Source organism: Argiope bruennichi, chromosome 7 (assembly GCF_947563725.1).
Source record: "Argiope bruennichi chromosome 7, qqArgBrue1.1, whole genome shotgun sequence".
Classification (NCBI taxonomy): domain Eukaryota; kingdom Metazoa; phylum Arthropoda; class Arachnida; order Araneae; family Araneidae; genus Argiope; species Argiope bruennichi.
Window position 1 is genome coordinate 108,090,914 of NC_079157.1, and position 17,016 is coordinate 108,107,929.

The 17,016-nt window shown below is 30.4% G+C and overlaps 1 protein-coding gene across 2 annotated transcripts in view; it reads right to left on the reverse strand.

The window, feature by feature from the left end:
- Positions 1-6,154: 6,154 nt before the first annotated feature.
- Positions 6,155-17,016, reverse strand: part of LOC129975220 (nuclear receptor subfamily 2 group F member 1-A-like) — a 110,468-nt gene continuing 99,606 nt past the window's right edge. For both annotated transcript variants that reach the window (XM_056088217.1, XM_056088218.1), the window contains exon 3: positions 6,155-12,402. In XM_056088217.1, the coding sequence (XP_055944192.1) occupies positions 12,128-12,402 (275 nt within the window). In that variant the 3' untranslated portion in view covers positions 6,155-12,127. The remainder of the gene's footprint in view (positions 12,403-17,016) is intronic.

Consider the following 17,016-nt stretch of genomic DNA (forward strand, 5'->3'; position numbering starts at 1 on the left):
TAAGAGCATACTGATAAATGAATAACATATTATAATTGTAAAATGACTTACTTCAAACAGAACCATCAGTTTCGGATGTTTAATTTAGTTTAGTTATATTAACATCCCGTTGTGAAGCAACACTAAGGCTATTTTGGGATGGACCTCGCAATTTTGTACCGCTGTCAGATGACGAGGACGACACCTGAGCTGGCACCCCCTCCTCTCCATGCCACACTAGCGGGAGGACGTTTGGCATGACGGATTTAACGTGCACCAGACCCCCCTTACACGACGGTTCTTCGGTGGAATCGGGTCTCGAACCTGAAGCCCTACGGCTCACAAGCCGAGACCTTACCACCAGGCCACCGCGGCCCCAGTTTGGATGTGAAAAGACATGTAGCAATTCCCAGTAAGCTTGATAATTCTGCGCTTAATATTATGGTAAAAAAGCTCACAAACATTTCTGCTAAGCAAAAGATATGCCATAAATTGTTCAGTAGTTTTATTTTTTCCATATTTCGATAAAAATATTATTCTATCCTAACAATCTTTTAAATTATTACGAAAGTCTACATGAAAAAAATAATAGTCGATAAAGCAAATTGTGTTTTTTTTTTTTTTTTTTGTATGCTGATTACTGGAAAAAATAATGAAAAAATTCAATCACGTACAGTTTCATCCCAAAAAGGCAATGTATTTTTTTGCGAATCTAGCATATTTCGAACCAAAACAGTATTATTTATAATAGTTTGATAAACATATTTCTAGAATTAAAATAGTAAATTAAAAGATTGACCTATTAAATAAAAGAGAAGAAATTATTTCAATCCGGAATATTCACCATAAAATTTTGATTTCATCTTGAATAAGCAAGCTACCGTATTCAAATCATAAATGAGAACTTTGCGATGCTTTGAATATGATCTCTGCGTTACTTGGTGAGCAGAAAAGGTACGAGAAATTTCTCTGTTTCCTACGTGAATGGCTCAGCAAAGAAAAAGAACAACATTACATTAAAAAAAAATAGTCAGTCAAGAAACCTGGAGACAAAATATTCAAATGGAGAATCAGGTTAAAAAAAAGTGTTACTTCCACCAGTTCACGTCACTTTGGAAATAATTCATCAAGGCTTTACCAAAAAAAGGCGAATGCTTCGAATACCTTGTGACTAGTCCCCTGGTTTATCAAAACTGGAGGAAAATGTGTTTGTAGATGTCAGGAAAATAATGAAGAGAACATTTTGAAACTAGAATGGAAACAAACAACAGAAAAGCCTGGAAATTTTTAAGACTAGTTATTACTAACTTTCTTGGAAACATAAAGGACCTAAACTACAAATCTGTTGTAAAATAAAAAAAATGTAAATGATAAAAAATTTCAAAATTTTAGGCCACAATTTGAGCTTAAAAGGCCCTTTCCCCGATTCATACCTGGATTATTTTCTTGAACATTTAGGCGTTTTTAGTAATGAACATGGGGAAAGATATCACCATATAAAGGAAATGGAAAGACGATATCGAAGAAAATAAAATGTAAGTATGATTGCCGACTACTGCTACAAAAAAACAATCCCTGCAAAGTTCACAAGAGGAAAAGAGACAAAGGAGCATTTGAGGTAAATAAAAAATGTTACCTTAAGGACTTGAAACTCTCTACATATATTTAACGATTGCTTGAGCTAAGATATAAATATGATTTATATGGATGCATGAAATAATGAAATTCAAATGGAATGTCAAAATTTCGCGATTTCAAATGTTTTCTTCCAAATATGCATTCCTTTTGTAAAATAATCTTTACGCGATAGAAATAAACGGATTTCATTTTTAGAATCATCATTAAAAATAACAAAAATAAGTCATCAAAATTAAAACAATTTTTTAAAATGCTTTTTTTTTTTTTTTTTTTTTGCAGGTTTGAGTTTTCGCTTATTAAGATAAGATCAAGACAACTTAATAAATGAACAACAATAGTCATTGTTTAAGGAGTTTTGTTTATTCATTGATTTCTATAAATACTCGTTGTTGTTCTCATTGTTCACTTAATTAAATAACTGAAAGCTATGATAGAATAATAGATGAAAAAGAGTTAAGCAGCTCGCAAAATATTATTGTCGCACTAGTGACTTTAATCTTTCCTGTCGATACTACTACGTTCAGTTGTGGCGGGAGTCGGCTGTACACAAGAAGTTACTCTAATCTTCAAATCCAAATTCTTTGGACCAATTTCCATTGCACTCATTCATTACAGAGAATACAAATATAAATACAAAATTAATTTTATTCAATGCTTAGACGCAGAAACCAGTAACAAACGATATGTTTTCGGTGCATCGTGATTGCTGTTTCTTTAGTTCGTATTATAAATTTAATTTCACGACACTGCCACCATGCCACGTAATTTCTGAAGAAACCCTTAAATGGTAAAAATAGAAAATGCTATTTTTCATATTCGATGATTAGTTTAAACAAAATTATTAATAAATTGCCAAGATCGTACCATATTTTATCTGAGCTCTTCGAAACCAATCAGGCTTCTGAAATATCTCTTTTTTAGACTTGGGTGCCCCTTTCAATTTTCAGAATGGCAAGATTCGGAAATTCACAGATAACACGATGGGCGAACTTCAAAGTAGTATATAATCTGGTTACACAATACCGCATGGTAGACTAAGGATGTTGCAGAGAGCAGTAGGATGTCCTAACCCTAAAAATTTGGAGTCATTACGATTCCACTGGCCATTACAGGTACTCATATGCTTTTGAAAACGATAATTCACTATAATCAATAACTTCTGGGATAAAAATTTCTCAAGTGATCGAAAACCAAAGCTATATGTGTCACATTTTGGGTCAAGTACATGAACAAAAAACTATAGCTCTGTTGTTTGCTATAGAAACTGTTATATGATATGAACCGTTAGTTGATATCATGTTATATGATAGTTTGCTATATGAACTGTTAGAATAAAACTGGTTATATGATATTTATACATAAATTGTAAGTCCATGTGCAACATTGAACAAATCCATTGATGTTAAGATTCTTTTGGTGTGCATGTAGGCAAGATAAAAAAATGCAAAAAACAATAAGAATGAAATCTGGCAAATGACCTTAATTCAAAAGAGAAAAATCTTTATCAAATTTAGCCCCAAATCCAACAATGTGAAGACTCTTTTGGTGTATGTGTGAAAAACCTTTTCTCCTTTCAATTGCTGAACATTGATGATCATACCATAACACGCCAATGGAGTATCAACAATTCTATATCTCTTTTCAATATGATAAGCCGGTCAATTTTGGCATGGCATGGCATGGATGGAAAGTTGGATATCCAATCTATGCTAACATCCTGTCAATTCATTTTTATCACGCTATTTGAACTGGGCACTTATTGAATGAGAGTTGGCAAACAGAAAGTGTAGAGCGTAAAGCGAATTTCACCTAGTCGGTTCCTAGGAGGTTGGATTGAACTTTTGCATGGAACAATCCTAAATGACCAACCTAAATAGATGGAAGAAAAATGGAATCACATGATTTCTACATAGCCGTTGACGTGGAGTAATCAGAAATGACAGGCTTCTGCAATCTACTGACTTTCAGTTAACAGAAGACTAGGACTCATTAATGAAGGATCATGGATTCAACAAGAAATTTTTAAAGTTTTATGAATCAAATGAACTCCATATGTGAGAAACAGGATAAAAAAATGAAGACACATTCCCTAAATATTTTTACCAGAACTATTTAGTAAGTATTCAGTTAAGTAGACGCATAATTTGCAACTATAGCAATTGTATGCATAATTTGTATGTTTGTACAACTTTCATAAAATATTCTTTTTATGTAGTAACTTGACAATATGTGATTAAATATGTTAAAATTTGATTATTTTTTAAAAATGTTATTTATGTTAAAAGTAGTTAAATAAATGAAAAATACTCTTGTTAAATTTTCAAGTCCATAAAATACTTCAATATCTTCAAATTGGATTAATAAAAGGAGTCAAATTGACTCCATGTTCGCAATGAAATACCATTGAAGTAATGTATCTATTTCAATTAATAACCAGGTCAATAGTGTTATGAAAATTATATTTGGAAAGAAATACTACACTCTGAATGGAAAATGAAACCTTACTCCAAGAAGAATCCAGAAAATAGGAAGCAAAACTTCAACCAAGATGCACGCATAAAGCAGCAACTGTAGACATTTACCACACAAACAGAAAACAAATAACTAACACAGAAAATAGAGCTCAGAGAAAGCAATTAGAAGCTCAAGAAAGCTAGACAGCCAATCCGGGTTTGAATACCTCGTTTTTTATAGCTTCTCCACAGGGTGTAACATCACATAGTTCATTTTACACATCAAAAGTCCGAGTAAATATGAATATGATAACGGAAAAGCTTAAAGAACTGGATGGACAAAATTTGGAACATTAAATTCTATATAAAATTTAGAACCAAATTATTAAGGGCATATTTTCGTAAGCATGTAAAAGTAATAAATCAAAAACGCAGTGACTTAAATAAATAAAAAACAAATAATATATATAAAAAAAATTTTAAGTCAATTCCTACTTAGGTCAACAAAAAAAAATTATTTTAGTTACTTTTTATTAAATAATTACGATTAATATAAATATGTATATACATATGACAGAAATACAATATTAAGTGGCAAAATAGAGCTTGGCGATACACCTGGCGACCAAGTTGAAATTACTGGACAAATTTAATTAATTAATTAATATTTGAAAAAACTGTATTAACATCAAGTGTCATCCACTGCAAGTTTTAAAAAATTTATCTGAATTTGAGTGGACGAATAAAAAGTATTTTATTAACGATTGAAAATTTGAACAATATATATATAGAGAGAGTGTGAGCTAATAGTAGGAAATTTGATATGTGATCTTGTTATTAAGATTGTAGTTCTAGGTCAATTTTTTGTTCCAATTGAATAATGCATTTTGGTTTGATTTGCTAATACTGCGAAGCACAAGCTTCACATTTCGGGACTCAATACTCATTGCATTCATGGCCTTGCTAAAGGTCCAAATTTTTAAACGGGGGTAGGGGCAATTAGGACCTTTATTAGAAAATATGCGAGGCAATTCCGAAAAAGACCTAGCTTAAATATGTGTGGGATCATTGCAATAAGCCTCAGAAATATCAAACTCATTGGAAATTGCAAGATGATTTTTCAATTAGGCAAGTATATCATGGATTGACAGATTTGTTTCCAAAAAAAACCAACAGATTTCTTCTTCAGTTTATCACAAAAACACAGAGTGTCCTCTTTAATCGTAGCTCAACATATTATTTTTGAAACATAAGAGTTAGACATAGTTCCTATTGGGAAAAAAAAAAAACAAAAAAAAAAGATTTAAATGACTCAGATAATTATATTTTATGTTGTTTGTGTCAAGAAATGTAACGCAGTGCAGAAAAATTCACGAAGTTTTAATTTATATACAGCTCTCATACGCTATTCGACATATCCAATGAAATATCCTCAACACACTTTTTACTTTTTTTTTAAACAAAAAAATAAGTTATGCATCTTTTACGCCAAAAACTTAACCGTGAATATAACTATTTAACTTGATTTTAGAACTTAAGCCTTAAAGAAGCTCTATCAAATAAAGAATAGCTCTTCCTTGAGATGACCGTGTAACTTTCTTCAAATAGTGATAGTCAAAGCCTCATAACTTGGGGAGTTTTGGTTGCAGACGAGTGCAATTTTTTCTTTTAAAATTTTAGTGTGTTATGAATATTTAATTATCTATGACCAATAAGATATAATGACTGTTTAAAAAAAACCCAAGCTTTTCTTTCTTCTCTACAAACATAAAAAAACTCAAAAATTGACTGAAACATTAAATATAACTCTCTATGCCATTTAAAAACATTTTTTTTTTCTGCTGAAAGCATGGGCCTACTTCGCTGTTGAACCAAGATTAAATTAGACTCTCTGTATATAAAAAGCACATTTTTTTTTGTTTGAACAATGTACATATAACTTAAAATTATTTTTAAAGCAATTTGCTTATACTTCTCATATTCATTAACACATAATTAAATATTGCCATTTAAAAGTTAAAAATTTCGCATGGAAGAGTTCATTTGAGAAACCAAAACGAATACAAATGAAATGAACAACAAAAGAATAAAAAGAACAGTTTACATTTATTAAGTCTTATTTACAAGCTGGTATTTAAACCATTTCCAGGTTTATATTCTGCATTCATGAAGAAGTATTCTGAAGACATAAAATGGATTTGTTCTAAAAACAATAAATAAAACACAAGATTGGCAACGAAAAAGTTTGGCTTGGATCGATTACATACATATAAAAAAAGCGACTACTTTACACAATAAAAAATATTAAGTACGAATTCAGAAAAATCACCTGCGGTAAGAATTCACTTGCTTCAAAAAGTACTGAAAGACAAACTGAGAACATTGAATTTTCGATAAAAACTCATTTCATTAAAATAGAAACAGGATTATTTTGAATCATATATAAAAACAATTATTTTTTATTTAAAAAAATCAGAAAGGAAACGAAATAATTATAAATTATTTATAAACATTTGAAAATGTCTGTCATTTCCTATTCAGGCCATGGTTTTTAATATTTGTTCATTCGCAATTAAATCGTAAGACATGAAATGCAACATCTGGCCATTCATTTGTTCACTAAAATATAACATGTATATGTATGTGCAAATTTCGTCGAACAATTTAAAATAAAGAACTTAAACTATTTCATTTTAACATGACCAGAAGAAAAAAAAGAAAAAAAGAGAAACATCGTAAATGCAGTGGAAATAATTATTATACATCGTTTTTAAAAAAGGAAAAACTTTCACTGTTAATATTAATTGGATGTAGTTACGCTAACAGTAACCAACATTTTACGGATTTCAATATCGCAATTTATATACCTAAATAAGTAATTTTTCTGTACAAAATTTAACCAACTTCGATATTTCGCACAAAATATTAATTATATTAATTTTACTAAAATGTATTCTTGGTTTTTTTTTTTTATAGCACACAAGTGATTTAAATTCAACGCACAAATTGTAAGAGGAAAAAATGCAAAAATAAGCTAAAATCACATAGGTACAATAGAGTAATGCCAACTGCATGAGCTAGAGGGCGCTATTCGCAGTATTATAATTGGAATTCGGCTCTAGTCATCAGAAAAAGTATTCTATAGTTTAAAGACGTGGAGATGCTGTCGTCGCAACAATCTTCATTAAAAGCCGAGTATTTCAAAAGGTTTAGCAAATCGATACGTCACTTTTATAAAGTGAGCATAACTGTGAACTTTGAGCAGTTATTGTGAAACAGAATGCGTGCACATATCACTGAAGTATTAAGCATCGTCCAATAAAAAGTCTTCGCCCATTATTACCTTATCGTTTCTTCTTTTTATGTGTCTCTAGCTCATTCGGTTAACGTTTGCAGCCATATATTGCTATGCGATTCTAGCTTATTTTTACACTTTCAACCTGTCTTATTAATTTGAGCGCTAAATTATGCACCACTCAATTAGGAGTTGGTTATCAGCAGCATAACTATATCCAAATGTAGTTATATTAATTTTTTCTTGTACAAATTCATTACACTATTTTAATTTGTACTCAAAACTAAAATTTTTGTTCTTGAAACACAATTTCTTTTTTAAATCTGAAAAGTGATTTCAGATATATGATTTCCAACGGTGCTATTTACACGTACTTACAAAACAATGAACATAGACATATTAGGTAATAAAACCACAATACAGCCTGGTAGAATAGAACAACAATATGCATATTTAATGGTGAGATTAAATGATGACAGCTGAATAGTGGCTTTTATATATTTTCGAGACAATTTCGAAAAACTGTCTGAATTTACTAACACATTTGTATAAATCTCCACTCAACACTAACTTCACGCTGAGCAGTAAATCATAGATCGTTCTAAAATTAATTTTAAATAACTTATTGCATAACTAGCAAAGTTTATTCATTCCAATTTTTTATTTAAAATAGAAAAAATCTTTTAGCACTTATTTTAAGTGAAAAAAATTCGAGGATCATAGCGAAAAAAATTAATGAAAATTTTTGGAATATAAAATAAAAGTAGACAAAGAAATATCAATTTCAGTAATAGGAAACATATCATTTTAAAAAAATTATATAGAAATATATCCATATTCAAATTATATTTAAATGTAGTCAATTCAAGTTCCAAGTGATATACACTGAATACCCTGTTGAAACTTTATTTTTGAATCCACTACATATCTTGCAAGAGGAGAAGTGGTGTTGCATCATAATAGACAAAATTATTAAAATTACGAAAAAAATCGATGAAAATTTTCTGGCTTTCAAAGCCTAAATGGATGCTAAAAATTCAATTTCCAGACCTTTCCTCATTCTAAAAAGTTTATAATTAAAATCACGTAAATTAAGTACTAGTTATATCAAAATTTAAATGGATATCATTTACAAAATTAAAAAATGCTAGTAATGATTTCGATAACCAGAAATATCATATTCCCTCTTTAACATTTAGTTGATATTTCTATTCAAAAAAAAATTTTCAATCCCCCCCCTCTCCAAAATAAAAAATCACACGATTGTGAAAAAACATACAAATCATTAGCAATAAATAAATTTAAAATATATTTAAATCAATTTTTTTGCAAATAACATATCTAAAATAAAAATAGATTTAAATTTTTTTGCATTGATATATTAACTTTTATAAATTAAGTAATTAGAAAATAAATATGAAATTCTTTAGAAAATTTTAGATCGTGGAATTTAATGGAAATCAAAAATAACGACATTATAATTTTGTACAATATTTCTTACCGATAGTACAAACGAACTAAAACTAACATATAATTTTTTTATATTAATGTACGTTTTATAAAGATAAATTTAATATTAGGTGATAAGTGCAATTACATTTGTCAGGAGAGTCTGTTATAGCATCTCTATACATTATCTTCGTTTTAATCAAATTTAACTTTACCATATTGGCAACAGTATAAAAATACGATAGAACGGAAAAAACAGTTGGATGAAATAAAATTTGAAAATGAATTATCGTCTGCTCGATTACACTAAAAACTGGTGGTCTGAAACAGATCAACAATCACTTGAACTGACTTCATTTAACAGAATAGCTCAGAACATTGAACACATTATGTATAAATTACTCCTTAATTTTTTATTCGCTGAACTTGGAAAGAAAATGAATGATTTATCTCGAAAATATATAATTACCACTGAATACAACTGAACGAATATGCCCTTAAGACTTTGAAGTTTGGAAGAATAACCATTTATGAAAGTAAGGAAGTAGAGTTCATGCAAACGGATTTTCGATCGAACTCAAATCCGAAAGTACAAGATCCGAGATTGCTTATGACACAGATATATATAAGCTTTCCATATTGTCCTGAGGTATTGAGAAAGATATTGATTAATACAGGAGGTGATGCAAGAACATTATCTGATTTATTTTTTATTAACAGTTACTGAAAACACAGATATTCTTTTTTAAAACTTTATGTACATTATTTATAACGGTTTCTTTTTGTGAGTGAAGAGTGTGGAACATTCGTATCATCAAGAACGAGGAGAGGGGGGGGGGGGGGTCGCCGAATTCTTTTAGAGATTGGAAACATGTAATTACACTATGCTTAAAAATAACAATATGCTAATATAAACAATAAAAAAGGTAAATAAAGAATTGCTTGAATTAATGCAAAAAAAAAAAAGATTTAAAATCAAGAGAGCATTGACTGTTAGTTTGTTTTTAATATTAATAAAGAAACCAACGGAGGCATTTCGTTCAATACATTTTTAAGAAATTTCTGAATTGATTTGATGTAATTAATCATATGGATTTTATTTATCGTCATTTAATGCTTCGTATTCCTGTTTTATCCTTTCTTCATGTTTTGGTCAGAGAAAAACTTTTCACTCAAATGAAATTTAAATGGAACAACTTAAGAACCACGAAACCATTCCAGGAACTACTTCCACACTTTTCCAAAAACGGAAGCAAAAAATTTTAATTATAAAACGTTTCATTAAATTATATATAACTTTTTACTTTTCTATTGTTTTTTTTTTCTTCTATTTTTATGATTTATTTTCCTAAAGTTCCGTAATTCCCACCTAAAGAGCTAGTGAATGTTCAATAGTAGGTTTCAATAAAAGTTAATCAGAGGAATTAAATGCGGTCAGTATTAAATGTCCGATTTATGGATAAAACCAAAGAATATGACACAGATTTTTCAGCAACGTTAACCAGATCATGCCAAACATTAGAAATTTGCCAAACATCAAAACTAAAGAATTTCGTCGGGCTATCAATCAAATTTGTAGATTTATCGACAGTGAAAAATTATAGTTTGGCATTGGTACCGTATTTTTTAGTCAGGCCGATTTATGCCATGCGTACATTTTTTGTCTGCAGGAAAAATACTGAGTAAAAATGTCTTAATTATTTATCCGACACTGCGGGATCATGAGATGTACGCATCCTTTATCCCATTGTTATGAATGAAATTCATATAGCAATAATTTCTCTGACCAAATCGGACGTGTACAACGGATTTTAAAATAAAAGGGGAGAAAATGAAAGTCTGTAAAATTTTTAAAAGTTTCTAAAAACAATATCTGAAACAAAAAAAAAGGTTATTTATAAAATTAAATCATTTTATTGTGTAGTCTATTCTTTAGATCTTCTGAGTGACAATGTATGAAATTACTTAATCGTTCAAGCAATATGCATGAAATAATTCTTAAAATTGCATCTTAAAATTTTGGGAAAAAAATTATCATCGTACAAGAAAAAAAAAAAAAAATACGAATTAAAAGTGTATGAAGGAATTTTCAGTTCTTGAGATACGAATGTTGAAAAACTGATTTCTCACAGAGTTTGACACGAAAAAAGAAGTCAGACCTCAGTTCAACATTGATACGTATACACAACAGTTAAGAGCTGTACAAAGGGGGAAAATGTCTTCAACACTTTATACAATATGATTGTTTTTCGGTCAATAGATGCGATAGTTTTGACTATCCTATTTTGAATCATTTTTTTTAAATCCAAAGCAAATCGATCATAGTGCGAAAATATTTGAATCTGCAATGCTACATGGCACCAGAAGTCATATGCAAGAAATTTTATTAAAATCACTAAAACAATTTATATTGAATTCATTTCTTCCAATTATCAAAATGTAACACAAAGTTTCCGGACTTAAAATGCCAGCGAAATTATTGCACTTAGCGCGTTACAAACCATATAATTCTTTACTTATTTTGCAATGGTACTACAAAATGGAGCAATTTCACTATGATACTTTTTAGTGAAAAGTAAATCACATGAAATACTATGAAATTCAAACGACATTTCTAAATCAAGATAAAAATGACAAAAACATGATTTTGGTTCTTTTGAAGAAGCCTCACTTCACAACAGTTTCAACACGAATATCATGCCTTTTTCATTAAAACATATAAAGTTGATTGCATGTAATACTGAACATTTCAGGGATGTGAAGTTCATTTGTAAAAGTCTTTATTTTGCAGGCTCAGTTTGTTTTCAGAGTTCAGAGATGCGTAAATCCGATATGGGTCGATTTTGGACATGGACACTGACATTGGAAGAAAGGATCACTGAAATTTTAAGAAGTCACTGTACCAGAATCTTTATTTGGCACATAAATTCTGAGATGTATCTAAACTAAATTTAATAAATTTATTACAAAAATTCTGTAAAATTAAAAGTGAAGAATTTAATTATGTTTTAAGTTCCTCAATCACAACCTTGGAAAATTAGATTATCATTAACTGTTACAATCTACATTTAGTTTTAGTGATCAGCAAGAGATGGCGCCACAAACGTGCAAATGAGACAAAAGTATCAGAATTGAAATAGATGATTCTTTCTTCGAAAATCAGTTATCCATGTCTAGATGAGGATGAAATGATACCGTCCCACCTGTGCTACCTCTTGGGGTCTGCGTGGGCAGGCATGAGGGCCGCTGCCATGCACATAAGCCATCTCTGGTCGGGGACACGCATGAGCTCGGGGTGTCCCCCATCCATGGGTCACTGGAGCGGCATATAGGGCCAGTTGAAGGAACTCCCGCTGAGCAGCATGTCCCGGATGAGCGTCTCAATGGGGGTCTTGCCGACCAATCTCACGAAGAAGAGCTGCTCGATGACCTGCGAACTGACCGTTCGCAGAGAGGGAAGTCTGAGTAGCAGCTTGCCAAACCGAGTAGGTTGGTTGGGGTACTGTGTCCGGCAATACTCTTCCAGAGCACACTGGGACTTTTCCTGCAGGCTTTCGATATGTGCCACATCCGACAGACCGCAGGCATCTGCACAAAGAAAATAAAGTAACGGAATTAATGACATGCAGCAAATAAATGTACCAAGAAAAATATACTTTTTTTTATTAAACATAAGAATAGGAATTCTTTGAAAAGAAAAGGCTACTACTTCTACTGGCATATTGATCTTTATATTATATAAAATAATTTTGCAGATGAAGTGGTAAAAAAATAGACAATTTTAGAAATTCTGGAATTTAATTTATTTTTCCACGGGAGGCTGTTGTTTGTGCACTAGGAGAAATATATTTTTACAACTATATTCAAGTACATTTGTTTTGTAAATCTACATATAGAGATTAAATTCAAATACACCTTCAAAAACTATATGGAAAAATATAACTATAATCTTTTTCATTAATTTGCAGACTACACTGCTTCATTTCATGGTTATTCCTTACTTCATATAGCATGCATTTCAACTTTCCAAAACAAACTCGTGTTTTGCAACTACAACTCTTCAAATAAATAATTTATGATGATTATTTTTATGATTTCCAAAGAACAGGCAGCTTCACATCCTATAACAATAGTTCTTCATGCAGCAGAAGTTTAAAATGTACTTTTCTTGTCTAATCTTGGATTTTGAACATCTTTAGTGGGAAATGTTTAACATAACAGACAACCAAGAAAGTTCCTACAAATGCAATTAATCTAGGATGACCCCCTCTTCCCCAAAAAAGAAAAACTAAAGAAAAAAAATACCACTTTATCAGTCGGTGTTGGAATCCAGGAATAAAAAAAGAAGAAAGAAGAGAAATGTCGGGCAAAGTAGAATGAGAGAATTGGAAAAGGGAGGGCGCACTAGACACCTCGAGAACGCATGTGAAGCATTCACTTGATAGATCACTCCTGTTACCATAGCAACTGGAAACGCCTACTCCAAACTTTAAATGCTACCAACTTCATTCGCCAAGTGAAAGAGATTGGCGAGAAGAGAATGAAAATTGGCGACTGGACCGAAAAGCGGCGAAAAACGGAAATGGATGTAAGCACAGCACTGAATGAATTATATCTAAGTATGAATCTATTTTCTAGCAGTCGCAGAGCAATAGTGGAAAACCATTGAAATGATGCATTCCATGAAACAATAGAGTACACCAGAATTTTAAAGTGGCATTCCAACAAAATATTTTTGTTTTGCTTTACATTTGTTTTTATTTTTACAGATACACACACATACAGAAAAAAAAAAGGCGCATGCTATCAAAAATCCATAAGTCTGTCTTTTTCCACCGATGAATTTGGTAGAAAATGAGGAAAAGAACAATTTACAACTTGTTTCTGCCAGTTTCAGTTCTTTATAAAAGTGAGAAACTATTCAGTTAATGTTTCTTAATGGTTTTTGGTTAATATTGCCTGAAAATTTGACGAATAACTATTTCGAATCTATCTTAGAACAATTAATTAACATTTCTTTTACAATCTCAATAATTTCAAGATTCTATAAGGTATAATCTTTTCAATGACACATTTTTTAACATAGCAAGTCTTTGTAATTTTTGGTAATATTATTTGTATTTTATATCCGCAATAATTAATCGAGGCAGAAAAAAATTACGTCGATTCCTTTCAATTATTATACAAAAAATACAATTCCTTTTTTAAAAATTTAACATAATTTAATTTAAAGAACAAAAACTAAATTTACACTGAAGTTAAAATTTAATTAACATTTTAATTTAATACACAATTATTTTAGTTTAAATTTAATTTAAACTAAATTACACTGAAGAATTTAATAGTCAACTTCACTGGAAAAATCAGCGTTTGTTTGAGAACAAAAAATGTCATTAGAATTTTTACTTTGAAATTTTGATAATGCTAATAATTCGGAAAAGAATAGACACAAAAAGCCTTGATTATTGATAATATTTATTATTTCGTAGCTTTATAAATTTTTTAAAAATAGATTTATAAGGCACTGGCTCTCAAGAACTGTTTATTACCTTGTCCGATTTTTTTGTGGGAGGGGAGGGGGAAGATTCTATGATTTAAAAACTTTTTTCAAGTAGTTGCCATTTATTAAAAGCTTTTATAATTCATACCATTGTCGAAAAGACACAACTTTGTAACTGCTTTTTCAATTTCTAATGTATTAGAGTTTTGAAATTGTGAAAAGTTGCGTGCATCTAATGGGAATACAATATTTGAACAATTCCAAAATTATCAGCTTATCGATTGATTTTTAATTAAATTTTGATTCCATGCCACAGTTGCCATTTAATAATGAATTTGAAAAAAAAATCTGATTAAAAATTTTTATAAATTCCAATTACTGAATTACGAAATTTACAAGATAAAAAGTAAATTATATATATATTTTTTAAGTTTTAGAAGCACGTTTTTATTAAGAGTACTAAAAAAAAACATCTTCTTTGATCAAAAATCAAAAGGTCAAAACAAAATCGAATCGGGAGAAACGTATCATAAAGCAGCATAGAAAAGTGAATTATATATCCTATATACTATTAGGAAAATACGTCACAAATAATAACTGAAGAAAGAAAACATTTGAACATTCATTAAATATTTCTAAACACACAAATACCATTATAAAAAATTCCATTTTACAAGAAATATTTTCATCAGCATTTCACATTTTTAAGACTTCATTTTTCTCTCCAGGATTTGGACTGAAAATAAAATCAAGTATACATACAGAAATGGGTTGTTTTTTAAAAATATTTTTGTTTTCCAGTACCTAAGGACACTGATAATAACGATCTCCAAATTCATGTATGCCATCTCATTAACGATTGGGACACAAAATAGGGAGAAACTACGATGTAAACATTTCTCACGGTGAAAAAAAAATCAATATGTAAATGATTGGTTGGATCCTTTACGAAAAACCGATGCCAATTTCGAAACAGAAAATATCTGATGACTCAACAAGGTGCCCAAAAAAAAGAGGCAATTGGGGCGGGGTGGAGATAATGTCCACCTCAGCAAGTTTCTTCTATATTAGGAAGATGGGCTTGGAACTAATATGCTCAATTTTATAGCCTACGGGTCAGTGGGGTGGATTTCGAAAAAATTTCAGGAAATGACAAGGTGATTTAAAAGAGGCAATGGGGTCTTCCAATCTGCCCTTCGACCCTGAGGGGATGTCTGGAATCGTTTAAGTCGAACCGATTTGGAGTACTTACAGATAGTTTAGAAACTTCACTCTGGTAGCTGGAGGGATACTCAAACTGTTCGTTAATGAATTTAAAGTTGAATTTTCGTCATGGGACAGGAGAGGTGAAATAATAATGCGATTAAAAAAGAGCGGAAAAGAAGGAAAAGAACTTTACTTACTTTTACTTGTAAACCTCTTCAGTACATTGTTTAATGGACCGCGTTAGTATAATTACTCTATAAAAACGAAGTAGAATCAAATTTTCGTTCTATATATGACAAATTGCCAACTTAAGCAATAAGGTATATTCTTTTAAGACATATTTAAAGGCCCCTTTTTGATAATCATTTTAGCATATTACTCATTCGTCGCTTTTGGTGGCATGTTATCCGCCGGAATCCAAATCTGTTTGTACGAAAGTGTGCATGTTGATAAAATATCTCAAAAAAAGACAGATATAGTTCTGTTACTAAAATTGTATATTTCCGTCAAATTTTGCATTAAGTTCGTTAAAAAGTTCAACATCTGTTGTTTGTGCTTTTGTGGAAACAATGACGTATAAACGAATGATTAAAATAAATAAGTATTTGTATGTCGGTATTTGATTTGGCTTATCATAGAAACCACAACTCTCTGGTTTTTCTTTAACACCGTGCTAATCAAAATACCATAGAATTGCAGATTTGCTTAAAATTTTTGATTCTGTCATATGGAAGGAGAATCCCTACTTGTAAATTTGGCTTTCTTCTTTATTAGAATATAGCTTATGATGCACAATTGTGTTATTATTCAAGAAGGGCGCTCTTTTCATTTATCGAGACAAGAAGTAATATTTTCTGAGGTAAACAAAATTAAAACGGAGAAAATTTATTTAAAAAAATCTTCTATGTGCTGCCTAAAAAGATGCTATTGCTTTTGATGATAATTTGTTGTGCTTGAATTATATTAAAATTCAAGCGCAATATATGTTTCTTTTTTTTTTTTTTGTACATAATTTTTAAGTATCTGTATCTCTTAATACAACTGTATACTGAATTTTGTTATTGCAGTTGATTCACATAATATTATACCTTCATAAGAAACGTAACAGCGCATATCATCTGAACAGCAGAATGTCTTCGGTTATGAGACAACATGTCCTTATTCTTCTTGTAATGTTGTGAAGAAGCATCATGTTCTACTTCTTGTAACTTTATGATGTGACGTTATGTCATTTTTCTTCTTGTAACGTTGTAAAGTGTGTTGTTTTATCAATAACATTGTAATGAGACGCCATGCCCTTATTTTTGTAACGCTATGTCCTTTTTTGCCTTGTAGCGTTGTCATGTTACATCACATCCTTGTTCTTTTTGTAATGCTGTGATACTAATATCATCTTGTTCTTCTACTAGCGTTATGATGTGATGTCATCTCGTGGTTCTTATTGTAATGTTTGATTGCCATGTGTGTTCTTTTCGTAAAATTAGGATGTAATGTTA